Source organism: Passer montanus, unplaced genomic scaffold (assembly GCF_014805655.1).
Source record: "Passer montanus isolate IOZ18808 unplaced genomic scaffold, ASM1480565v1 scaffold140, whole genome shotgun sequence".
Lineage (NCBI taxonomy): Eukaryota > Metazoa > Chordata > Aves > Passeriformes > Passeridae > Passer > Passer montanus.
This window is the reverse complement of record NW_024360942.1, coordinates 248,463-272,859: the sequence shown is the minus strand read 5'-3', so window position 1 is coordinate 272,859 and position 24,397 is coordinate 248,463. Positions and strand designations below refer to the sequence as shown.

General features: G+C 50.2%; 2 protein-coding genes across 3 annotated transcripts; one reads left to right on the top strand and one right to left on the bottom strand.

Moving 5' to 3' along the window:
- Nucleotides 1-13,136: 13,136 nt before the first annotated feature.
- On the bottom strand, nt 13,137-19,549 carry TMEM38A (transmembrane protein 38A). 2 transcript variants are annotated; one of them, XM_039700359.1, is made up of 6 exons: nt 19,390-19,549; nt 17,236-17,392; nt 16,148-16,332; nt 15,602-15,689; nt 15,380-15,497; nt 13,137-15,131 (listed from the first exon to the last, which is right to left on the bottom strand). In XM_039700359.1, exons 1-6 carry the CDS (start codon nt 19,511-19,513, stop codon nt 14,904-14,906), a joined length of 900 nt encoding a protein of 299 aa, XP_039556293.1. In that variant the 5' UTR covers nt 19,514-19,549; the 3' UTR covers nt 13,137-14,903. The 2 variants fall into 2 exon arrangements, with proteins under 2 accessions (XP_039556293.1, XP_039556294.1); XM_039700360.1 differs by lacking the exon at nt 19,390-19,549 and adding an exon at nt 17,779-17,863 and having other exon boundaries at nt 14,904-15,131.
- A 182-nt stretch (nt 19,550-19,731) lies between these two features.
- On the top strand, nt 19,732-22,113 carry SMIM7 (small integral membrane protein 7). Its single transcript, XM_039700362.1, has 5 exons — nt 19,732-19,779; nt 20,225-20,266; nt 20,350-20,402; nt 20,997-21,087; nt 21,490-22,113. Exons 1-5 carry the CDS (start codon nt 19,754-19,756, stop codon nt 21,503-21,505), a joined length of 228 nt encoding a protein of 75 aa, XP_039556296.1. The 5' UTR covers nt 19,732-19,753; the 3' UTR covers nt 21,506-22,113.
- The last annotated feature ends 2,284 nt before the right edge of the window (nt 22,114-24,397 follow it).

Genomic DNA, 24,397 nt, shown 5'->3' with positions numbered 1-24,397 from the left:
CGGCCGCTGCGTCAGCGCGCACGGCCCGAGCCACGCCCCCCGCGGCGAGGACCGCCCCGTTCCCCGCGCCTCCGCCCTCTGATTGGCCACGCCCCGCGGTAAGCCACGCCTCCGCGGCGCCCGCGGGGTGTGGTCACGCCTCCATTCGTGACAGACCACGCCCCCAGCGCCGCTTCCGGCCGTTCGAGCGCCGGGGCGGGAGCGGCGCCTGAGGGAGCGCCTGCGGGAGCGACGGGCTGAGGGGAACAGCACCGGGGCTGAGGGGAACAGCGCCCGGGCTGAGGGGAACAGCACCGGGGCTGAGGGGAAACGGCGCCCGGGTTGAGGGGGAACAGCGCCCGGGCTGAGGGGGAACGGCGCCCGGGCTGAGGGGAACAGCACCGGGGCTGAGGGGAAACGGCGCCCGGGTTGAGGGGAACGGCGCCCGGGCTGAAGGGGAACAGCGCCCGGGGGGCTGCGGGACGCCAGGGGATCTGGAGCAGCCGCCGTCTGACAACTGGAACTGCCCGGGCTGCAGGAACCGCGTCTGGTGCTGCGGGGCTGAGGGAGCCGGGGCGTGTTGGAGGGGTTCACACGGGGCTGGAGGAGCCCAGCGGTGGCTGGGGGGAGCCGGGAGGGCTGGTGGGGCCTGAGGGGAGCTTGAGGAAGGAGGGCTGGGGGAGCCCCAGGAGCTGGAAGAGCCAGGGGGTGTGGAGGAGCCGGGGTAGGAAGAGCCGTGAGGGGGTTTGGGGGAGCCCGGGGAGCCCTTCACGGTGTGCCCTGGGCTCAAGGGGTGCTCTGGGGGAGCAGGATAAATGTGTGCTTAAACTACGCCACTTCCCCCAGCGGTCCCTGTCAGCAGGCAATTTGAACTGGGTAAAACTGAGTGGCATGAAGAGCAAGGAGGAGAGTGGGATAAAATAAGCCATGTGGTTTGGTTTTCCTTAAAGCATTACTGATGATTTGCATCACAGAACAGTGCAGAAGCCTTTCTTGCCTTGCCTTGCCTTTAAACTTGCTGCTGGTATTTGAACCCAGAATGTTTTTCTCTATGTTGTGCTGGAATATTCCAGCTGTTTGCAGCTTCCAGGCAGGATGCTCACACACTGCCTCTGGATTTGATATTCCATCCCCTGCTTTGATACTTGCCCAAACTGCTGCCCTGTGACCCATTTCCCTTCAGACAGGAAGGATTCAATTAATCCAGACTTTCTCTTTCACAGTTACTGCTTTCCACATCCCAGACTGTGACGGATTGATTCAGTGACCCAGCATACAAGTATTTATCATCTTTGGAGAAGCAGGCACTGCAAAGGCCTTTCAGGAGAGATGTGGGCTGAAAATGGCATTAGGTTGTTGTGCTGGTAATGCAGGGTGAAGTGGAGATGTTTTAGAGTTTTCAGTGATTATCCAGTGCTTAAGCACAGAGATAATAAATACAGATGTTTACAGGAGTGATGCTGGAAGGGTGGTGGGAGCCAAATACAGCTCCTAGGTTGTGAAGCACTCATAGCTGTGCAGGGAAGAGCCTGGTAGGACAAAGTAAAATCCTTTATTCCATCTGTGGAAAGGAGTAGCTCAGAGATATCCTTGGTGTGTTGTCAGGTGAAAGAAAATCAGCATTGACCAAACCTCCTGCACCACTTTTTTTTTTTTTTTCTTTGTTCCTCCTGGATTCTCCTGAGCTGGCCCAATTTCTATTTTCTGTTACAATTATTAACTGGAGAAGTCTCATCCTCTTCCCTGGTTTGTGCTGTGTGGTGACATGAGCAGAACCAGCTGCAGACAAATAACTCCTGTGAGTTTTGTTTTCTGTCAGAGCAGAGTTCCCAGCCCTCAGCCCCTGGTGAACCCAGCTGTAAGGCTGCTCCCAAGCCAGCCCTGGGTGCTGGGAAGAGCTTGTGCCTGTCAGTGAGTCAGGATCTGTGTGTTCTCCTCGGGAATGCTGGGAGCTGGATGTCAGTGACCCATTGACACTCAGTGCCTCAGAATAGCTCAGCTCGAGTTGCTGCTGACAGAGCTCCAAGGGCCCAGGGGCTCCAGATCCCTGGGCTGCCTGCCAGGCAGGAGCTCTGTGACCTTCCAGAGGGAGCCCTCGGGCCCCAGGGCACTCCCGAGGGACTGAACCCCTGTGGGTGACTGATCCCCAAGGAAATCAGGGATCTGGTGTAGATCTGCAAGGATTAAATCTTCCTGTGCTGAGGCAAACTGCTGCTGCTGCCTCTTGGTTGCCATGTGGTTTCTGTGGCTCTGGAGGAAGGATGGCAGCATCACCAAAGGGGTACTGGGGACAGACAAAGGTGATACAGAGACTCCATCATCAGAAGGCATGAAAAGTCCTTTATTTTTAATATTTATTGTTAGAAATCCACAGTTCTTACAGAAACAATGGTGGGCCTAAGGCCTGATTGGCCTTTAGGAATCTTTTCTCACCTGTTGGTCAAGAAGGGACAACTTCTTGTAAACATCTTTGACAAACAGAGATTGCCTGCCAGGTGCAGAGGTTGAGATGATAATTGTTTTAATTCTTTCTCTGAGCTTTCTCACAGCTTCCCAGAGCTTCCCAGGAAAATCCTGGGAGAGCTGTCTCTGTTCAGAGGATGTGTGATTACCACATGACAGTGACATCCTGCCTGCAGTTCAGTGGGAGCACAAGGGCTGTCCCAGGATCAGCCCCATCAAAAGGAGCTGGCTTTGCTCAGGTATTTCCAGTCCTCTCACTCAGGCAGGTGTGTCACACCCTTCACCTGTGGAACAAGGACATCAGAGGCTGTTCCTACCCTGTCTGCCCTCAGATGGGGCTCATGGTTGGCTTCTTTTCTTGGGAAATTGCTTATTGTTCATATTTCAAATTTTCACCTGTCACAAGCTATAACCTTCAAGGCTGTGGCTGCAAATCTATGGTTCTTTCAGCCCCTTTAAGCTAAAGGGTGACTGCACTTTGTACCTGAGGAAGAACAGACAATCCTGTGTCCCTCATCCACAGGAAGGTGATGTCAGGGCTGTTCTTTGGGATGCATATCCTGGATAATAAACCTGGCTCTGCCAGAAATCAAATTCCAGATGTGCAGACTGTGATCCACGGCAGCAGAAACAGCAGAGGCTCCTTTTCCAAACCCTTCCACACACCTCACCTCAGCTATAAATAGTAGAGGGGCTCACAAAATTTGGGATTCTCAGTGCTTTTGGGATTTAGGAGGATGCTCGTGGCTGGAAGATGTCTGTGTGCCTAAAGCTTCAGGACTGCCAAGCTGCCACAGCTCTTCTCAGGCATGAAAGCAGCTTCCAGCCTCAAAAAGTGGAGAAGGCTCAGCAGAGTGCCCAGGAAGGGCTTGCAGCATCCCAAAAACTTCCATATTCCAGACTGAGCCATCCCAGGAAGCTGCCACCAGCAGCTGCCAATCAGGACCAAGTGCCATCCCTGTGACACAGAGAGGAGGGAGAGGCTGCTCTTGCTGCCACAGACAGAAAAAGGGCATTTTGGAGCTTGTTTATGTGCTGTGTTTTCCCAGCTGGAACCCCTGGTCCTGTGTGAACCCCGTGGTGTGTGCCAGGAGCAAGATTAGGTTCCTGCAGACATATCTAGGTCAGTGTGTGCTGTTGTTGTCCTGGCGACTAAATGACCCACTTTCCCCTCATTTGTGGAAGCAGCTGCCAATGGGGCCAGGCCACCCAGCACAAAGGCTCAGCACCTTCCTCCTGCCTTTGTCTCCAGGCTGGGGTCCTGCAGAAACAGGGCTTTTCTCCTCCCAATTTATTGTGTTTCTTGCAGAGAAAATCCCTCATTTTGTGAGCCCCTCCCTTATTTGATAGCTGAGGTGAGATGTGTGGAAGGGTTTGGAAAAGGAGCCTCTGCTGTTTCTGCTGCCGTGGATCACAGTCTGCACATCTGGAATTTGATTTCTGGCAGAGCCAGGTTTATTATCCAGGATATGCATCCCAAAGAACAGTCCTGGCATCACCTTCCTGTGGATGAAGGACTCAGGATTGTCTGTTCTTCCTCAGAAGAACATGATTCTTACTGTTTGTTGTGTTTCTTGCATTTCATTCATAACAGAGGGATAATTAGAAATATTGTTGGGCTGTATCTGCCCCAGGAATGATCCTGCCTTTGAGGAGAGGCAGGATCCTACACACAACCCCATGGAGAAATCCACACAGTGGGATGAGCACGGGGTAGGGACAGACCCTGCAGCAGCTCAGGCACTGCTGGCACAGCTGCCCCATGAGCTCCAGGTAGGGCAAGAAGCCTGGCCAACACTTCTGTGTGGATTATCCTCATCCCTGAGAGGGCAGAGGCAGAAAAACCTTCTAGGCTCTGGCTCTGGTGAGGCTGTGAGAGCAGCCATAGCTGCTGTATTTCTGTGGGGTGCAGTGTGGAATGGTCTGGCCATACAGGGATGGCTGCTGGATAAAACCTGGGAAATGTAATGGTGTGGATTTTTCCCTGAGGAGACTTCTGCCTTCAGTTATACCCCCTGAGCCTTTGTGTGTTTACTCTCTTGGTTCAGCAAAACTTTCTCCCTTTCTAAAGCCAAAACAACCCGAGGCAGCCCCCTGGCACTCCTGCAGGGCTCTGAGCCTCCCCTTGTGCAGGGCTTAAATCTCTGGGTGTGCATTTCTCTTCATGGCTGTCACCAAAGTGCCTCAGGGACCCTGAGCTGGGCTGGGGAGCTCTCAGGGCTCAGGAGGAGTGAGCAGAGCATCTGAGACAGAAGCAGGGAGCTGGTGCCAGCCTGCAGAGTGCCACCCTGCTCTGTCCCTGCTGGTTGCTATGGCATTTTCATTTCTGCTGCTTTGCAAAGGGGGATTTGTGGTTTTTCCCTAGTTACTGAGCAAAGCTCAGCAGTATGGAGTCACTACTAATGTAAAACCAGTGATATGGGGAAAATTAAGTTGGATTTTTAGACAAGTCTGAACATCTGCAGTAGAGAATCACAGAATGGCTTGGGTTGGAAGGGACCTTAAAGATCATCCCATTCCAGCCTCCTCACATGGGCAAGGACATGCAGCTCCAATTGCCAGAACTCTGCAAGAGGCACTGAGATATTCAAAATCTCTTGCTGAGGATTTCTCCTGTGAAAAACCTGGGGATTTTGGACCATGGGTGACCCAGTAAACAGCTTGGTCTTTCAGGACAAGGAACCTCATGACTGCAGGTTATTTGCTGCAATATTTCAAGCCTATATTCTGCCACAGAAGGATTCCCTATGTTTCAATAGCCTCTTTTGTGCTAGAAATTCTATGCAAATTAGTCTAATTAGGATTCAATTACCCCTGAAATATATCCAGTGGAATTTATGCTTGGCACTTTTTTTCCAGTTGAATACAGAAATTAAAGAATGCTACAAACCCTCATGTCCAGGTATCTGAAGGTGATGATCCATCTAAATCAAGCCACCTCAGCCTTGAAATTCAGACAATTGAATCATACAAACACTCTTTATTCAAAAGTTCTAGGAAATTAGTACAGCAGTATTTGACTTCTGAGGAGATGGAAATTCTAGGAGCATTTTGGGATTATTTTTTGGTCTATCTCACACGTTTTGATGGCCTTTGGACAGGACAGAAAGAAGTGATTTCCCCCAAACACTGGGCCTGTGCCTCTGGATACACCTCCAGGAGAGCACCTCTCTGCACAGGCAGGTCTGCATGGAAGGATTTCACCTCTCAAGTCAGGAATGTGAATCACAGAATCCTGGAATATCCTGGGTGGGAAGGGACCCACAGGGATCACAGAATCCAACCCCTGGCCCTGCACAGGCACCCCAACAATCCCACCCTGAGCCTGGGAGGGTCACAGAGAGCCTGGTGCTGGATGGAAGCAGCCCTTGGGGCACAGGGAATGGCTGCCAGTGCCAGGGGGCAGGGCTGGGTGGGAGATTGGGCAGGAATTGTTCCTGGCAGGGTGGGCAGGCCCTGGCTTGGGGTGCCCAGAGCAGCTGTGGCTGCCCCTGGATCCCTGGCAGTGCCCAAGGCCAGGCTGGGCAGGGCTGGGAGCAGCCTGGGACAGTGGGAGGTGTCCCTGCCATGGCAGGGGTGGCACTGGATGGGCTTTAAGGTCCCTCCCCACCCAAACCAATCCCGGATTCTATGGTTAAAAAAAAAAAAATAACATGAAAACTCTGCATCGAGACATTTTGGATTGCTTGGTTACAGAATACAGCACAGCAGCATTGATCCAGAAAAACACATTTCTTACACCTTGCTGCAGCAAATCCTCCAGCTCGTTTTAAACCCCCACACTGTGCTGTTGGCCAGCTCAGCAGTGAGAAAGAGCCCTAATAAAAGGCAATTCTGCTCCCAGGGAAGCTTTTCATACACAGTGGAGTCTGAAATTCTTCCACTGCTTCCCCTGCTGTGCCTTTTACAAGAGAGATTCCCACTTTCCAGAAAAATCTGTGTGACACCTCTTAAGTGATGCATTCACTGAATTAAATCAAACAGCCAGCTAGGGAAAATTCAGATAAATTAAGACAAAGCAAATAGAAAGAAATTAAGCACATACATGCACACATCCACAAGCATGAGAGCTCTCTCCCAGCAGCCTGTTCACTGATACACAATATTATGTTCATGGATACTTTTTATACCTGCAAAATTAAAATATATAGAGAATATAAATCAATATATAGTTTTATTCAACAAATATAAAGGTGTGTTTTGTCATATGAGATTAAAATTACTTCAGAACTGGCATATTCTCTCCCCAAAATTATGTAAACTTTCATGGCATTACAGAATCATGTGATAAAGTAGTAGGAGAGGGAGTGCTAAAATTAGGAAGGGGAATGGCTCTGCAGCTTTCCTTGGGACTGGCCTAAGTGAAAAGTGATCACTGGTGGAGCCTGTGGCAGTCAGGAGGACAGAACTCCCTGGGGTGGGAATTCTGTCTGCCCTGCTGTCCCACAGGGAGCAAGGCTTAGCACAAAGCCCTGGAATAATTCATTAGCTCTCAGCAAGACTGCAGGAGTTAAAGGAAATTCTTGTGTCACTTTACACTGCAGCCCGCAGGAATTCCAAACCTTCCAGTGAGAGAGTGGGTTTAATTTATCGGCTTTTAGTGAAAATCCGATCACATGTTACATCCTTCATCCCAAAACTGTTCCCAAAAATGCCTGAGGTCCAACACACCTTGGGCAGGTGTAGGTAAAACCCCAACTCTGTGTCCTGACATGCTGACTAATCCTTGAATCATTAAGGTTGGAAAAGACCTCCAAGATCACCGAGTTCAACCTTAAATTTCAGCCTCTGCATGGATTCCTTCCAGAAGCTGCAGCTCTGACTGTTCTGCAAACACGGATCCAGGCAGGGCTGGAGACACCTCCCTGTCCAAACAGCACACTCAGCACCCTGCAGGAGATCCTGCTGTGTGTCCTTCCCTGGGGAGGCACTTTTTGTGCAACTGAGAGCCCCTCTAAGCCTTTCTTCTTTAAAATGGAGTCCGAGGGAATGATTTTCACAAGGGAGAAAACTGAGTTTTGTAATTCCCGAAAATCTGAGTCACTGCTACCCACTGCCAGTTGCCACTTTAGGAGCTCAGTCTGGCAACTGTGTCCCAGTGGGCAGAGGAAGTGGGAAATATTTGGGCATTGTCCAAGAGGAGAAGTTCTCCACAAACACTTCTTGCTGTTCCAGGGCTGGATGGGAATGCAGCTCGTGTTGTCCAGGTTTGGGAAAGCCTCGGGCTTGGACAGGCTGGAAGTGCCCAGTAGTGCCTGGACTGAAGGTGGCTTTGCTGCCAGTGCCATTAATTCCTGATTTCATGCAGAATTCTGCCATCCCTGCCCCTGGAAGTGCCCAGTAGTGCCTGGCTGAACCTGGCTTTGCTGCCAGTGCCATTAATTCCTGATGTCATGCAGAGTTCTGCCATCCCTGCCCCATCCTGAGGCACTCTCCCTCCCAAATAAAGCTGCAAACTGCAGCTTCCCTGCTGAGCAGCTGTCTCACCAGCATTTTCAGCTGATTTACCTGAAAAAAAAAGCTGAGCTGATAAAGATCCAGACCAGGCTGGAAAGCAAGAGGAGCCATCTTCTCACAGAGATCCCAGTGCGTGTCTGGATGGAAGCTCGTGGTGCTGTCTGGGCTCCCCAGTTTCTCAGACTTCTCCTTACAGGGGAGATGAGTGCTGGCAATGAACACCAGTCTGTGGTGTCTCTCTCCAGAGTGCTGCCTGCTCCTGGCTTTGAGGAAAGCCTCAAAAATTCCAGCTGCTTTGATAGAAAATGGTTGAGTGGAACTTTGCTGTGTCCTGGCAGGATCCATCTGTATTTGAAGAGGACGAACATCTCTATAGCAACCAGTGTTTGTCACTCGGGCTCTTCCCGAGGTGCTGGGTGTGCTCCCTGGCAGGTGCTGCACACCTGGGCTCCCTTTGGTCACCACCCCTGCCTAGTTTAGAAACAATTGTCTCAGTATTTTAGCACCAGCAGCAAGGATGGGTCAGGCCCTCTGAGCCATTTAAAGCAGGTTCCTCAGCACCCAGGCAGGCACAGTGTGCCCGTGCCCTGCCTCTGCCTTCTGCCAAGCTGGGCAAGAGTGAATTCACTAAAAAGTGTTTACATTGTGCACAATTATGGCAACATTTGGGGTGGGGAACCACCCCCAAAGAGCAGCACATAGGGAAAGGTGGAAAATAAAAATGTAATCACTTGCAAATGTGAGAAACAACTGCTCACTTAGAACATTTAAACACAATCCATCTATAACACAAAGAGCCCAGCAAGACAGAAATAAGGAGAGAAGAAAATCCCCTTCCTGAGGGATACCACGGCTGCCAGCAGAATTCCAGAGGCAGGAGCTGCTGCTCCTGGTTTTGCCGTGAAGGGCAGGACAGGGTGCACATCCCTGGCTGGGGGATCCCTGCTGCTGCCCCAGTGCTCACCCTCAGCTGAGCAGAGGAAGCTGCTGCTGTCAGCAGGGACAAGGAGGGAAAACCCATCTTTGTCCAGGTGCCCTTGGAAGGCAGAGGGAGAGAAGGTGCAGATCAGGAGCCCTGACAGAGCAGGCGTCTCCATCCTGCTCCCGGAGCACCTCTGCTGTGACCCTTCCAGGCTGCTCTGTTTTCCAGCACTCCCAGCACGCTGCTGCTCCAGTCCGTGCTCCTGCAGGGCTCAGGACAGCTCTTCCCACGAGGAATTCTGCTTTCCCCACGTCCTGTGCTCTGCCAGCCCAGCAGGCTCCCTCACTCAGAGCCACTTTCTGCCTCTCACAAAAGCCCATACTCTATAATTTCTGTGAATTTTTGCCTTTTTCGGGAAACTGAACTGAGCATGTGAGAGACAGCCAGTATCAGCCAGAGCAGCTGCTGTGCTTTTCCTGGTTCTCTCATGAAATCAGATTTAAGAGGCTGGTGTCTATCCCTGGCTGGATCCCTCTGGCATACAGAGGAATAATTAATGAAAAATTAGTAATCTGCATTTATGGGCTCCTTTTGCAGACAATACTTGATTAATCTCCACAGTCATCTACCCAAATAAGAGGAGATTAACCGACATCCTAATCTGTCATAAATCAAACAGGCAGGGAGCCTTACCTAAGAGACAAACAGCACAGAGCCTACATTAGGGTTTAGCCTACATTATTCTAAACCTAATTTCAGCCAACACCAGGACTCTGAAGATGGATTTTTAGGCTGCATTTCAAGGTATCACAATCTGGGATGTGTTCCCTGCTTCTGCCACTGCATATCCCTGTCACACACAAAGAAAATCAGCTTCCCTCCTGCTTCAGGCAGCTGGGGACAGCGGCACAGAGGTCCCCAAGCCTGCAGAGGTTTTTTTGGGAATGCCAAGAGCTGCCAGCTCCATGGAGGAGCAGCAGGGCTGGGATCACCGGGAAGCAGCAGTTTGTTCTCTGCAGGAATGCCGAGGCTGTGCTCGGGTTTGGGGGAGCTCGCTCTGATTTGCAAATCAAAACCAAACAAAATCAGATAATGAAATCTTTTCCGGGGACATTCTGGATTTCCTCGGGCTGTAAAAATGTTGAAGCCTCTAAACATCTCAGACCTGCTTTCCTGCATTCCAGGGCTATAGCCTACCTGTACCCTAAGGCTAAGATGGAATCACTGTCTCACACCGATTCTTCCTGACATTCACAAGCTCCTTAAAAAAATTCCCTCCCCAAACTCGCTTTTGGCAAGTAAAGGAAGCAGATAAGGAAATATAAATGGCACTTTTTCTAAGGATAACGCGTGAAAGATGCAAATGCACAAGTGTGAAAGACAGACCAGACTCCAAGGTACCCGTGACTGTTGATCTTAGCACTATCAACATCTTTTTGTCGCAGATGTCATCACAGAGGTGAAGTGAGTAGCAACTGTGAGTCAGGATGGCAGCGTGGGCTCTGGCATGATGGGGAAGCGATTTCTCACTCTCTGCCTGTTCCCTGAGCCATCAGCCCCCAGCAGCTTGTTCACAGGCTGCTGCCTTCGGAGCAGGATTAAATCCTTAGCTGCGAGGTAATTTTGTGGGTGTTTACCAAGTCATGTTGATGTCTGATGAAATTCAAACCCCTTTAATTGGCATTTCCTTGTTGGGCACGCAGGATGAACCAGATGCCTTGGGGCAAAGGCTGAGAGCATCCTAAAGAGGAAAATACCAACCCACTGTGCAGAGTATTTGGCATCAACAGCGTAATTTCTCCTTTGTGAGTGGAGAAATTCTCCGTTTGCCGTGTCTGTGTCCTGTCTTCCCGGATGGAAGCAGCTCACGCTAAATCCAAACTCCCTTTGAGAGCTTTCTGGAAAGTCTTGTATAGATGTATATGCTGATTTCTCGTTATTTGGACAAAGAATTAGAATGTCTCGAGAGAAAAATCTTTGCTGCAGCAAAAATCCTGGGTATCTAAGGCCGCAGGAAATGCCATTTTATCCCAGATTTACCTTCCTTAGCATCCTCACAGGAGCCATCCTCTACATCCTCTAAAGAACAGCACAAGAACCATAAAACACAGAATCATAGCTAAGGGCCAGATAGCTACTCTGAAACACACAAAGCTCTAATTTTTAATGCTTTTGTGTGCCCTTAAAGCACCATGAACAGGCTGCAGGAAGGAGCAGGCATTTGGCAGCTGATCACCTGGCAAGTGTTGAAAGGAACAACTTCTGTACAGCTCAGGAGTCTGCCAAGGTAACATCCATCTTTATCCTCTGGGTCTTTCTGCTCTGCTGGATTGTATAATTTATTTATTCTTTGGACAGAGTGTGCAACAATGTAAATATTGGCATCAATAACAAAAGGAAAAATGGAAACCAAGAACCCTGGTTGCTCTGGCTTGGTGCTCTTGCACTGGCTTTGCCCTTTCTTATACAAATTGAAATTCTTTCCTTCACCCTCCTCTTTTTGTTACCTCATTTACTGTGAAGAATTATTAATGCTCTGTGTAAAATTATCCTCTGGGTTTGTATGTTGTTTTTTTTTTTTTAATTACAAATACATAAGGCCTGTAGAGCTTTCCCTATCTGTGGAGCTGATCTGCCAGGATGGAAAAGCTGCAGGCACCGGGCTTGGCTCTGCAGCAGGAAAGGGAAACCTGTCAATCCACACGAAATGCTGAAACAGCAACTGAAACATTTGCTTTTCCCAGCAGGCACCCAGGGCCTCTTTGAGGATTAAACCTCCTGCTAAATTTAGCCTGGTCTCACTGGAGTCAGTATCAGAAGTTATCAGATCAGGACATCTCTGGGGGGAATGACGTCTGTCCCTGCCTGTCCCTGTCCCCTGGCAGGCTCCTGTCCTGCCCTGGGCTGCAGCTCTTGGGAGCTGGGAATATTCTGTGGAGCCAGAGACCCCAGGGACATCTTCAGAGGATGTTAAAAACCTGCCCTCAGCAGCCTGCTCACAGAGCAAAATAACCCTGAGCTGAATGTCACAGGGCAGAATGGTTGAACCACCTGAAACATTGTGAGCCATCCTTTTCTCAGCTGTTTTTTTAGTGTCTTTCACTGAACTTTTCCATCGGTGGAGCATACCAATGGAAATTCCTTTTTCCAATGCAATTTACACTCTCATCTGCTCTAAATTAAGGAGCATTAATGAACATTCTAAAAGAGTTAAATCTGTGGGGGAGACAAGAGAAAGCCTTCAAAATATAAACAGGCTTTGCAGATTCTTGTTTGGGTTGATTGGCTGTGTCGTGCCTTCCTCATCACCTCCACCTCTGAGCTGTGGAAATAAATGACTCCATCCCTTCAGGAAACACCTCACTCCCATTTTCTTTCTGTTTGGAGCAGAGCCTGAAGGAAGGGTCTGGAAAGGTCAGGTGGGGCTTTCCAGAGGTGCTGGAGCAGCCCTGTCCCCACAGCTGTGGTTAAAATGTGCTGCTTTTCCAAATCCCATTTCTTCTTCTTGGGATGAAGGGCACCAGGCTGGAATTGTACCAGGCTGGCAGTGCTGAGCCATGGAAATTCAAGACAAGTTCCATCCTCTCACTGGGAAAGGCTTCACCAAATGGAACTTGTGATTCCTCTGTGGCTGTTGTGCTCTCCACACAAATCCTGCTCCTGCTGGGTGCTCTGAAGGTGCTCAGAGCTTACATTTTAACCTCCTTTGGAATATTTATTCTCTCTGTGTTTGATTAGAAGCAGTGATTTGACTCAGTTTGATTTGATTCAGTGTCCAAAGACTCTGAAGAGTAAAGACTCTGCACTCAGAGAGCAGAGCAGCACCTACAGGACCATGCTAAATAGTCACTAGTTCAGAGAATTTTGATTTTTTTCCAGTTTTAAATACTGATACTCCAGATAAAACTGCTGAAACTGTGTGTATGTATATATATATTTACCAGTCACAGGTGAATGCCCTCCTCCCTTCTACAGTGACAAAAGGAAAAATAGAGACAACAGGTATAAACACCAAAGGAGGTAATTCCTTTTTCAAGGAATAAGGAAATTTCAATGAAATTTTCAAGGAAATTTCTGAATTTCTAATTTCCTTCCCTGAAATCTGAGGCTGTCTGCTCTGAGAACAACACCACAAACACCTTTTACCCTGTTATTTCCATTTATGACATGTTCAGACAGCTGTAGTACATTAAGTCTGATCTCCTTCTCCAAGCAGAATTTTGTCCCCAGGTCCTGGTGCCACAGAGCTCCTGTGTGGCTGGGAAGGGCAAAGCAAACACAGGGATTTCCTCAGCTGCCACTGGACAATCAGAGAGTCACTTCACAATTTTTATTTGTTGACAGCTTTTATAAAACAAAATTCCCCTTGGATCAGACATCTCATAAAACATTTATTCAGTCTCGTGCATGCTCGTGACACACCAGGCTCCAGCAGAGCAGCATCTGCAGGACCAGACAGTGGAGCTGAAAGCAGAATTCCTGCTCTCTGCTGAAGGGGAGGGAAACTCACAACATTAAGGCACTGTCAAACCCCAAACCCACACATTTGACCTTTCCTCCTGGCTTTCCTCTGCTGGCACACAAGGAGGGTTTTTTTATCTTTAATGACCCATCAGCTGCAGTTTTGAACAGGGACACACACACACACAAACCCTCACTTCAGTCCAGTCCTGTTTCCATTCTCAGCTGCAATGGAAACAGCAGCAAACCTCCCTGCTGGAGATGGAAAATGCTCAGTGCTACACCCCCAGGCTTGCCACTCTCCCTGTGGTGATCCCAGCCCTTGGAAGAACAAAATCAGTTATAAGAACAGCTTTGAACTACTCTAAAAGCCGGAGTTCACTAAGCAGAACAGGAATGAGCTGACAGACCCCTCCTGAGCCATGCAAGGCAGTTCAGATCCTTCACTCACTGGGCACAAGCTGCACCCACAGCCCAGCAGTTTGGCCCCAGGGGACCTACAGAAGGTAACCAGTATTTTCAGCTGATGGGCTTTTATCAGTCCTTTAAGGTAGTTTTTCATCAGCTGGTGTGAAATGCCCTGCTTAGCCTTTCTATGTGAATTTAAGAATATAGGAAAGGTTTTTTCCTGCCCCCAGGGAGTGTTCAGGCTGCCCTGGAGCACATCAGGATCACTGCAAGCCCAAACCAGCACGTGGCTGTGGGCTCAGGGCCACAACTTCCAATTGCAATGTCAAAAAAAAAAGCCAGATTCAGGTCCATGACTTAGGTGCCCTGGCAATTATAAATAAATAGTAATAAATACACTCACACACACTCTTCCTGCATCCCACAGGATTACAAACAAACCAGAGCCATGCTTCTCCCCTGGTTCAAGAGGATGAGGTTTGGGGTGGGACTCAGCAATGCCACACACAGCCTAGGATAGTGACAGTGCCAACACATGGCACTGGGAGCACTTCACAGCTTCAGAGCTCTTGCAAACACAGACTTGGCTGAGCAAATACAAGGTCCTGACCATCAGAATCAGAAGGAACTGAGGTGAACAGGGTTTGGCTCGGCCCAAGGCCATGTCCTTATTGCATTTAAAATGTCACATTACTTGGAGATATGGCAGGTGTGGGAGCTGGGAAAAACCAGAGCAGGCTCATACCAGGCCATTTAATCTCCTCGAGTATGAAACCTGATTTCCACATTGTGTCTTAACAGTTTGTTGTTTTGGCAGACACTGAAAAGGTCAGTGAAAATTCGAAGGAACTTAAGAATTGCAGGAGTACAAACCATTCCCCCATTCATAAATAAACACAGTGAAAGATTTTACATCAATTGAAAATGCTGCATCAGATTTGCTGACAGTTTGGGAAGTGGCAGCCACTTACCATGCTGGCACAAACCTACAAATCCCTGAAAACCTGATCAGAATAGAGAGGCAGAGACCAAGAAGCAAGCAGCAGCACAGAGAGCAAAAATGAAATTCAGGGACCCAGCTGGCAGTGTCCTGGCTTCCACCTCTCCTCTGGAGTCTGAGGGAGAAGGACTGGAGCATAAAGGAGGTCACAGGTGGCTTTGAGACTCAGCTCTGGAAGAATTTTCTTGGCCTATTTTCTGCGCCGTTGCTTTTTTATTCAGCTTTTTTTGCCTTCCTTTTCCTCGTGCCTTCGTTCAGCTCCTCTTTGGACTTGGCAGGAGGAGGAGGAGGAGGAGGGTGGGAAACCTCGTGGGAGGCCCCGTGGTGGTCGTGGTGGTGGCTTGGGTGCCCACTGGAGACAGAGCCAAAGAGGACGGGGCAGACGAGGTTTTCCAGCGGAGCAAAAGGCGAGGCGTGGGAGTGAGTGGCTGTCATGAAAACCTGCAGGCAACAGGGAGCACTCAGAGATCACACAGAGCAGGGAAATACTGACTAGTGAGCATTCTACTGACCCCAGAGAACGTCCCTGCAAGACTCCAGGCACAAGGAGCTGCTTGTGTGATGGAGAATTTAGCATTGAATTTCCTGAGCAGATCCTACAGCCAGGGAATCCCGCAGTGGCTCAGGAAGGTGAATATTCCCACTTGAGGTTCTGTCATTTGCTGGCAACAAAGCTGCTGAAAACTTACCTTGCAGACTATCATGAACATGGTGAAAAAGAAGATGAGGTTGGCTTCAGAGATGGGGAGCCAGTGAGTCTGCTGCAGAGTGAAGAGGACTGTGCCATACAGACTGGCCTTTGTAGGGCTGCAAGAGAAAGAAAGAGGTTTTCTGGAAGGTTTGCACCCAGCCCTGACTGGTTCTTTCATTCCATTCTTCACCTGACTGGGAATGTCCAGCTGCCGACTTACAAGGACATATGAAGAATTTCATTTGTTTCAGGCTTCCAGACCCCACGCAGCAGCTGCTCAAAGTTCGACATCAAGGCCACACCAGAACCTGTGAGACAGAGAAACCTGTCAAAGAGCCAGAGCTGCCCCAGCAGAGGGCTCTGGATCCTCAAGGGAACAAAGGGTTCTTGACATTCTCCCCAAATTTAGAAGTTAGCCTAAGCCAACAGAGCAGGGCAAACGCTTCCCTGACGTTCTACCAAGTGGATCCTGACGCAGGGAAAAGGCATTTGCCTCTTGAGTTACTGATGCTCAAGTGCTTGCTCCAAACACAACCTTAAAGTAAAACTGACTGACAGAATCCCCTGAAAAAGACACAGGTGAGGTCAGAGATCACAGGAGAAAGAACACAGAACTCCTGACTCCAGCTCACCAACCACTGTGCGAGGCAGCACAAACGCCAGCGCGGCGAGAACCTGACCCACATCCCCTCCCTGCTGCTCGCCCCGAGCTGCCCCCACACTGTGCCAGCCCTCCCTGCAGCCTCTGGAGCATCCCAGGTGTCACCTTTGACCCATCCCGTGGCCATCATGACGAACCACCCGTGGTGGTAGAGGTGGTGGGCGTGGTGCACGCCGGCCGCGATCTTGCGCACGCGAACCACCTCCTTCATGGCCACGAAGATGAGCTTCACGGGCAGGAAGCTGACACACTTGTAGAAGAGGTTCATGGGACAGAAGAATATCAGGTACCTGCAAAAGGATCAGAGATTTGTTCTGATCTGGGATATGCAAAAAGGGGTAGTGTGGCAGATTGAGTTATGGCAGGTGAAGGAGGAAAAAAATCTAAAGATAAAATATTCCTGATTTCATAGGTAATCCTGAAAGGAAACCAGCATGCAATGAAGCCTCTCTATAGCAAGGACTGAGTGAGCCCTCAGTAACTCAGAGAGCCCTCACTACTAATACTAAATCTTGAATAAAACCCAATTATTTTAATTCAGAATTTTTTAGAAGTTTGTGTTTTGTATGGTCCAGAAGCATCAGCTCATACAGAACAAGAAGCTATATATACTGAAATGATATTACAGAGGACAGATTTCAAATACTCTTTTTTCCAGAAGACTGACATATTTTTCAGCCCTGAAAGAAGATATTTCTCTTTTATTTTCTCAAGTATAGAAAACTAGATGGCTGAGGGATTTACTCCAAGACCTCTGTTTATGAAAACTTCATTCACAATGTTTCCCAACAATGCTCATTCTGCCAGGCAAAAGCACCTACAACCCACACACACTGGGGAAGTTAAAGGTTCATTTGTGCACATTTCACAAACACAACGAATAAAATGCCCCCAAACCTTCAGGATGTGCCACCCCCTGCCCTGTGTGGGATCTGTGGGTGCTGCTGCTCCTGGCTCAGCAGTGGCTGCTATGAATAGAAGTGCCCCAGCCCAGATAATCACAGCATTAGGCAACTGGGCAGGGAAACTGGGAACCAGAGCCAGGAGTGCAAGAGCCTCAAAGGCAGCCTCAGCCCACCCCTGCTGTCCCCAGTTAATCCCAGTGAGGTCAGAGCTGTGTCCCACAGGGAGAACATCTCCCCCCAGCCCTCCCTGCAGCTCGTGCCACATCAGGAGGGCTGCAGGGCACTCACCACACTGCTGTGGCCAGGATGACACTGGAGTTGTGGCTGAAGTAGCCAATGGGTGCCTCTCCCAGCAGCAGATCAGCCAGGATGTAGCTCCCAAAGCAGTGCAGCATAGCACAGAGCCAGGAGGCAAAAGGGCTCTTCCGGGACATCTCCACGGCTCCTGTGGAAAAAAATTGGGAATTATGGAGTCACCAGGGTTGGGAGGGACCCTCAAGGGCATCTCAGTGAGAAGATGGATCTAGCAATTAAGCAGGAACTTCAAGACCCAGGAAGAGAGAGGCTCGAGGTGCGTGTTCTCCCACAAAGCAACTCAAAGAAAAGCGCTTGTAAAACAAAACACAAAAGTGTGAAACCCAAACAAGCACCAGAGATGGCCAAGAAATGATCACAGCCTGCAGAGCCCCCGAAGGTCTCACGTGAACAGAGTCATTAGAAGTTTATGAACTGGCTGAGAGATTCTCTCCTTTATTTGCTACCATAATGAACATTTTTTTCCCTTGAAATCAATGTCTTTTTACAGTCTAAAAATAAAATGCATACTGGTACCATTCTCTCCACTGCTTCAACCTAGGTGCCCTCTAGAATTCATGAACAATCTGTTCAGTTCTTTCATTCATAAGATAACCTGCAAAAATAGAACAGGAATTCTTAATCTTTATTTGAGAGAAGAGGATTTGAGGGTTCTACCCCACTTCTGTACTAGTCTGGAAATACTTTGTGGTCTCCTCCCACAATCTGTTATGGCCTTTTTTAAAATTCCTGTAGCAATTTTCATCTACCTTTGTACTTCTTCAGGGAAACCTCCCAATAACATCAATTCTGGGAGGTTCTTCCCTCACCTTAAACTGCTCCAGAATCCTTCATGCAGCATTTCAGATACAAAAACTCTGTTCAGTGAGCAGACAAAGAGAGAAAATGCTAAAAACGTTAGGTCAACATGATTACCTGGTACAACTTAAACAGCAGTAAGTGGATCAGCATGAGCCAAAGCTGTGAGTGGCCAGGCTCTTCCATCCTCGGGGACATTTGAACCAGCTGAAAACACAGCGGCAGCGAGACAGCTGCAACAGCCGAGACATGAAACTGGTTCTATAGGAACCTGAGGTTTAGCTTGAGGCTTAAATTTAGTAACACTTGTTTTTCCTTGGCTCCACGAAGCCATGCTGTCTCCAAGGGGGAAACAGGACAGTTCTGTCCTGACACTGATCCTCAGCCCATAACTGTGGGATGGGAGCGCTGTAGGAATCTGGGGAAAAGCACACCCGGCCTTATGCAGTCCCAAGTGGATTCCTGGGCTTGCATATAAATATATGCATATATATATATATAACATCTATTTTTGTGAGGACTGCCTGTTAATTGTTCAGTTCAGGACTCCATGCTGGAAGGCAGCTGGGAGTGATCAGGCCTGGAAAGCCAGCACTTGTTTACAGGAGTTTAACGGGAACAGCGGGTGGATTGTACAGCTCGGAGGTCGCACAAAATGAGGTTTGAAAATAATTCCTGAGCTCGGGGCTGGTTTTCCCTTCAGTCACTGTGCAGCTACCGTGAAACTGCTCAAAACACAGCATGAGGAGTGCACACATTGTCAAAAACAGAGGGGAAGGGGCGTTTGGAAAAGAACGAGGCACAGCCAGGCTGTGACAAAGGCACAAGGTGAAAGCCAAGGCACAGGTCTATCGATCTGTGCAAGATAAGCCCAAGAGAACAAACAAAGCAAGGTCAGTTATGGCTCCTGAGAACAGCTCAGGGCATGGTCCAGAGGGTGGGAAAAACCAAGGTTTTACTTCCAGCCCTTTTGTATATAAATAGGAGGAAGGTACTGCCACAAAAATATTCAAGCCAAGGGATTGGCGAGAAACGCAACTCTCAGTCCTGGGGCGGCAGCCAAGTGACCGAACTTAAATACCTCAATGCGGCCGGCATCCAGCCTTAAATAAAATCCAGGATTATTGCTCAAAATCAGAGTCACGGGTTCGTGGGGGTTTTTCCTGCTTTCTATGTAGACACAGTGTCGGGGCTGTGACAGCGCTGTGACAGGCAGAGCCGAGGCGCGGGCAGGTGCAGAACCTGTTGGTGCGGGGCAGAGCGGGGTCTGTGCCGGCACGGCGGCACCGCAGCTCCCCCCAGGGCCCCCCGGCCACGGGCCGCACTCACCGGGCTCGTACTTGAGGTAGAGGACGGAGATGATGAAATAGGCGGTGTCGAACAGCGGGAACACCGGCAGCGCGGCGAAGGCGGCCGCCAGCTCCCCGAGGGGCAGCGCCTCCGCCAGATCCATCGCGGCCCCGGAGCGCGGCTCTCAGCCGCCGCTTCGCGATTCCCTGCCCGGCCCGGCTCCGCAGGCCCGCGCGGGGCTGCGGGAGGTGCGCCCGGCGCTGCCCGGGCCGGGCCCTCGCTGCCCGCGGTGTCCTGCGCGGAGCCGCCGCCGCTGCGGAGCCCTGGCGGGGAGCGCAGGCGCCGCCGGCCGGGCAGCGCCGCCCCTTCCGCTTCCCCCCGGCCCGGAGCCGCCGCCGGAGCCATGATCGGGGATCTGCTGCTCTGCGGGTACCGGGGCCGGGAACCGGGAGCGGCTGGGCCGGGTTAGCCCGGCCCGGCTGCGCCTGACCCTGTTCCCGTCCCTCTTCTCGGCCTCTTCCCCCCTTCCCCACCCTTCCCATCCTCCTTCTCCCTCCCCGACCCGTTTTCCCGGCCTCACTCCCCTTCCCCGTGTCACTTTTCCCGTTCTGTCCGCTTCTCCGTCCTCCTGACCCGTTCCCTTCCCCGATCTCTTTCACCATCCCCGACCCTTTTCCCATTCTCCATCCCCGTCCTCACTCCCCTTCCTTCTCTCTTTTCCCGTTCTCGTTTCCTTCCCTTCCCTCTTTGCTCGTCCCCGACACCCCCTTATCCGTCCTCATTCCCCTTCCCCGACCCTATTTCCCCTCCCCATCCTCATCCCCTCTCCTTGCCCCTCTCCATCCCCGACTTTCCTTCCCCGTCTCTCCCGCAGGACGCTGCTGGTGAACGCCGGTGCCGTGCTCAACTTCAGGCTGTGAGCGACCGGGGAGGGCGGGCGGAGGAACGGGGAGGGTTTATCGGGGTTCACCTGCCTGACGCGACCCCTCTGCCCCGCAGGAGGAGGAGGGACACGGAGGGATTCGGAGAGGAGCAGAGGGAACCCACGACCGGTAACGGAGGGGATGCGGGAGCCGGCACAGCCCTGCCCCGCACAGGGACGGGCTTTTCTGGAGGGAATCCTTGGCCAAACCACAGCTTTTCCACCCCTTTTTGCTGGATGTGAATTGCTGTGGGGCTGGAATAAGTGGTTTATTAATTTGTAAACTGGAATGAGAAGAAACACACAAAAAGCACGTTTCTTTCAGCATTTTTGACCTGTAGCTACCTGTGCTATAGAGGTAACGCTCTGCTCACTCTCCAATTGCCATTTCCACGTGGATCCACCTGTGTTGCTCCCTTGTAGCTCTGTTTGCTGGTTAAAAATCCCAGAAAGCCTTTTTTGGTCTTCCCTTTTTTGCCGTGTGACCACTTTTTATAATTTTTTTGTAATTTTGCCATTTTGCTCTGTATCCTTACAGAGTTGCACTGAACAGAGCATCCATCCTTCACCTACAACCTCAAATTTCAATCTGAACTTTTTGTTGTGGTTTTTTTTTTCTTTTTTTTTTCCCCTCTCAGAGTTGCTTGTGATTTTCAGGTAGAGCTGAAAATGTGACTTGTCGGATGTGTTTTTCATATCAAAAGCGTCTCCTCCTGATTTCTAGGTGACAATATCAGAGAGTTCTTGCTGAGTCTCAGGTATTTCCGAATCTTCATTGCCCTGTGGAATGTCTTCATGATGTTCTGCATGATTGTGTGAGTAACCCTGTGCAGCATCTTCTCACTTGGTTACAGAAAGTCACATATTGGCACTTTTCTTGCACATATATCTCTTTTCACACCTGTCTCTCCCATTCGATTTTTCCGTAATTCTTTTTCACTTCACCTCTTTATTTCAATTTTCGGATATGGGTTGATCTCATGGGGTTTTTTTGCTAATGTGGACACCTCTAGTGCATAAAAACCACCTGTGCCAGCACCTGAGTTATTCTGCCTCAGGCAAGGTGTTGTTTGTTGGGGGTTTCTCAAATCAAACATCACCTGGGTTTAAATTTGGGGATGTTTTTCATTTTGGGGTGGGGTGGAAACCCACCAAGTAAATCAGCCTTGCACTGGTGTGACTGTTTCTCATCTCTGTTTTTTTTTTGCATCCCCCAGGTTATTTGGATCTTGAAAGCCACCCGTGGACACATTGGAAGAAACTTTTGGCTGGGAACAAACTTTTCTAGAAGTAAAAGATTCTGCTGCAGCCCCGGGCCCGTGGGGAGCAGGGACACGCTCGTCCCCTCCAGGTTCCTGCTCTGCCAGGGCTTGGAGCCACAACCTTCACACAAATTATCTCAGCTTCACTGAAAGAGAGTTTTGACTTGGTTTCCTAAGCTCAGCGTGAGAGCTGGGGCCGGTTTTAAACCTCTGCCTTGCCAGTCCCAGCTGGGGCTGTGCCAGCTCGAGTTGCCCCTGTCCAAGTCACACACCTGAGTTCTCAGTTTGGTGTAAAAGTTGAGCAGAGTGTTCTTGTAACTTCTCACTATTCCATTAGTTTTGTTGGAGGTGTAGAAAAGGAATATTCAAGAAAAAAAAATGCCATTCTCACTTTCTCTCTGTTTTTCCAGAAAAAAAAAGCACCTTTTAAATTAATATTTCAAATTTTTTTTCTAAGCAATATGTAGGGGATTTTGAATGGGGAAAAATGGCAAAAATAATTCTCTAAGCCAATGTTGAGACAATTTTGGAATAATCTTGGATTTGGTTGAATAAAGTTCTATTTAAGGGTAAAATATATATTTGATGCCATGTTCATTCTGTATTGGTGTATTTTGGGAAATTTGTAGCTATTCTTGTAATCTGTCTGGAATCTTGTGTTATTTATATAAATTTGGGCTTTCTGACCAAGAACTTTTCCCCAGAATCACCGAGATCATTTAAGAGAGTGGAGTGTTGTGTATCTTTTAAATCAAACAGTAAACTGTTAGTGGGGCTTCCACAGCTTCGGTTTCTTTAGCTGTTGAGGAGAGAAACCTGATTTAAATGATTCCCTGGCACAGGTTTTAGGGAGTATTTTGAACTTTACCTGGTAGTGAGATGCAGGTGTTGGGCACCAGCAGCATTTTACTTGAGTCACCCTCTTGGTTGAACTGAAGTTTTCACATTAATGAAACATGACAGGGGAAGGGTCATTTGAGGGAGGCTGTAATGAACCCAGAAAAATGTACAGACAAGCTCATTCGAATGTGTTTTGAAGGAGAAAACCCAGAAATATCTACAACATTTGGTTAAATTTAAACATATTCATTGTCTGTAATTTTGGTATATTTTAATCCTTTTCTGATTCTTTAGAATGAGACAAAAAAAAAAAGAGTGTACTGCCAAATACAATACAAGGATTGAACCAATATCATTTTTGGAAAACATTTAGTGCCTAATCTTCATTAAACCAAGTGTGAAGGGAAGGGTGGATGTGGCATCACTGTGTGTGTGACCTGCTGGACACCCTTGGGCTCAGCCCCGAGCTTTGAGCTTGGGGGGTTTTTATTCTTCCTCAGAAAAATGGTGACTTTATGATCACAAGGAATTCCACTGCTAAAAGAATTCAGTTTTATCACCCTGCACACACCGTGTGGTTCCAGAGCGTGCTGTCCCCACAAGACTCCAGTTGTGCAAAAGTTGTGATTCAGCTTCAAAGCAGCTGCTTTAAAATAACGAAACCATAAGTCACTTTTGAGCTGCACTTAAATGCTGTGAACAACTTTTTAAGTGCTTTGCTGAGGGGGCCAGAACGCCCCTCACACCTTCCCGCCCCGAGTGCTGCCCGCAGGGGTTTTGTTCCCGTAATTTATCTCCATTATTTATTTCTCTCCTCAGGGTGCTCGGTTCCTCCGGGGCCGGGAGTGGCCACCCGGCCTCCTCCTTTGAGCTGCACTTAAATGCTGTGAACAACTTTTTAAGTGCTTTGCTGAGGGGACCAGAACGCCCCTCACACCTTCCCGCCCCGAGTGCTGCCCGCAGGGGTTTTGTTCCCGTAATTTATCTCCATTATTTATTTCTCTCCTCAGGGTGCTCGGTTCCTCCGGGGCCGGGAGTGGCCACCCTGGCCCCTCTCCGCCGGCATCGCCCCGCTGCCCGTGCCCACTGTGCCCCTCACGGCTCCCCGCCGCAGCGCCCTCTCCTCAGCTTCTTCCTGCTGCCCCCGTGTCCCTCAGCATGGCCCTGTCCCCTCAGGGGTCCCTGTTTGCTGTCCCCATGTCCCTCAACATCGCCCCTTTCCCCTCAGGGGTCCCTGTTTGCTGCCCCCGTGTCCCTCAGCATGGCCCTGTCCCCTCAGGATTCCTTGTTCTCTGTCCCCATGTCCTCCAGCATCGCCCCTGTCCCCTCAGGGGTCCCTGTCCCCTCAGGGGTCCCCGTTGGCTGCCCCCATGTCCCCCCGTCCCCTCAGGGGTCCCTGTTCGCTGTCTCCATGTCCCCCAGTGTAGCCCATGTCCCCTCAGGGGTCCCCATTTGCTGTCCCCATGTCCACCAGCATTGCCCGTTGCCCCCTCAGCGGCCCCCCTGTCCTCCAGCATCGACCCTGTCCCCTCAGGGGTCCCTCTTTGCTGCCCCCATGTCCCCGAGCATCACCCCAATCCCCATAAGGGTGCTTGTTCACTGTCTCCATGTCCCTCAGCATCACCAGTGTCCCCTCAGGGGTCCCTGTTTGCTGTCCCCGTGTCCCACAACATGGCCCCTGTCCCCTCAGGGGTCCCTGTTTGCTGCTCCCATGTCCCCTCAGGGGTCCCTGTTTGCTGCCCACACGCCCCCTCAAGGGTGCCTGTTCGCTGTCCCCAGGTCCCTCAGCATCGCCCGTATCACCTCAGGGGGGTCCCCGTTCGCTGTCCCCGTGTCCCCCCGCATCACCCCTGTCCCCTCAGGTGTCCCCGTTGGCTGTCCCCATGTCCCCCAGCATCGCCCCCATTTCCCCGTGTCTCCTTTTCTCCCCCTCACGGCGCCCCAGCCCCGCCCCGCTCCCCCACGGCGCACGCGCGTTCCCGCCGCCCGCGCACGCGCGGTGCGCGCCCCCGGCGGTGCGGGC

Bases quoted from the DNA above. Each gene is read 5' to 3' on its own strand.
- TMEM38A (XM_039700359.1), bottom strand. From the start codon at position 19,513: ATGGATCTGGCGGAGGCGCTGCCCCTCGGGGAGCTGGCGGCCGCCTTC. The intron at 17,393-19,389 runs GTGAGTGCGGCC...TTTTTTCCACAG, and splicing joins CTACCTCAAGTACGAGCCCG to GAGCCGTGGAGATGTCCCGG. The intron at 15,690-16,147 runs GTGACACCTGGG...TCTGTCTCACAG, and splicing joins GGCCACGGGATGGGTCAAAG to GTTCTGGTGTGGCCTTGATG.
- SMIM7 (XM_039700362.1), top strand. From the start codon at position 19,754: ATGATCGGGGATCTGCTGCTCTGCGG. The intron at 20,267-20,349 runs GTGAGCGACCGG...TCTGCCCCGCAG, and splicing joins GCCGTGCTCAACTTCAGGCT to GAGGAGGAGGGACACGGAGG. The intron at 20,403-20,996 runs GTAACGGAGGGG...CCTGATTTCTAG, and splicing joins GCAGAGGGAACCCACGACCG to GTGACAATATCAGAGAGTTC.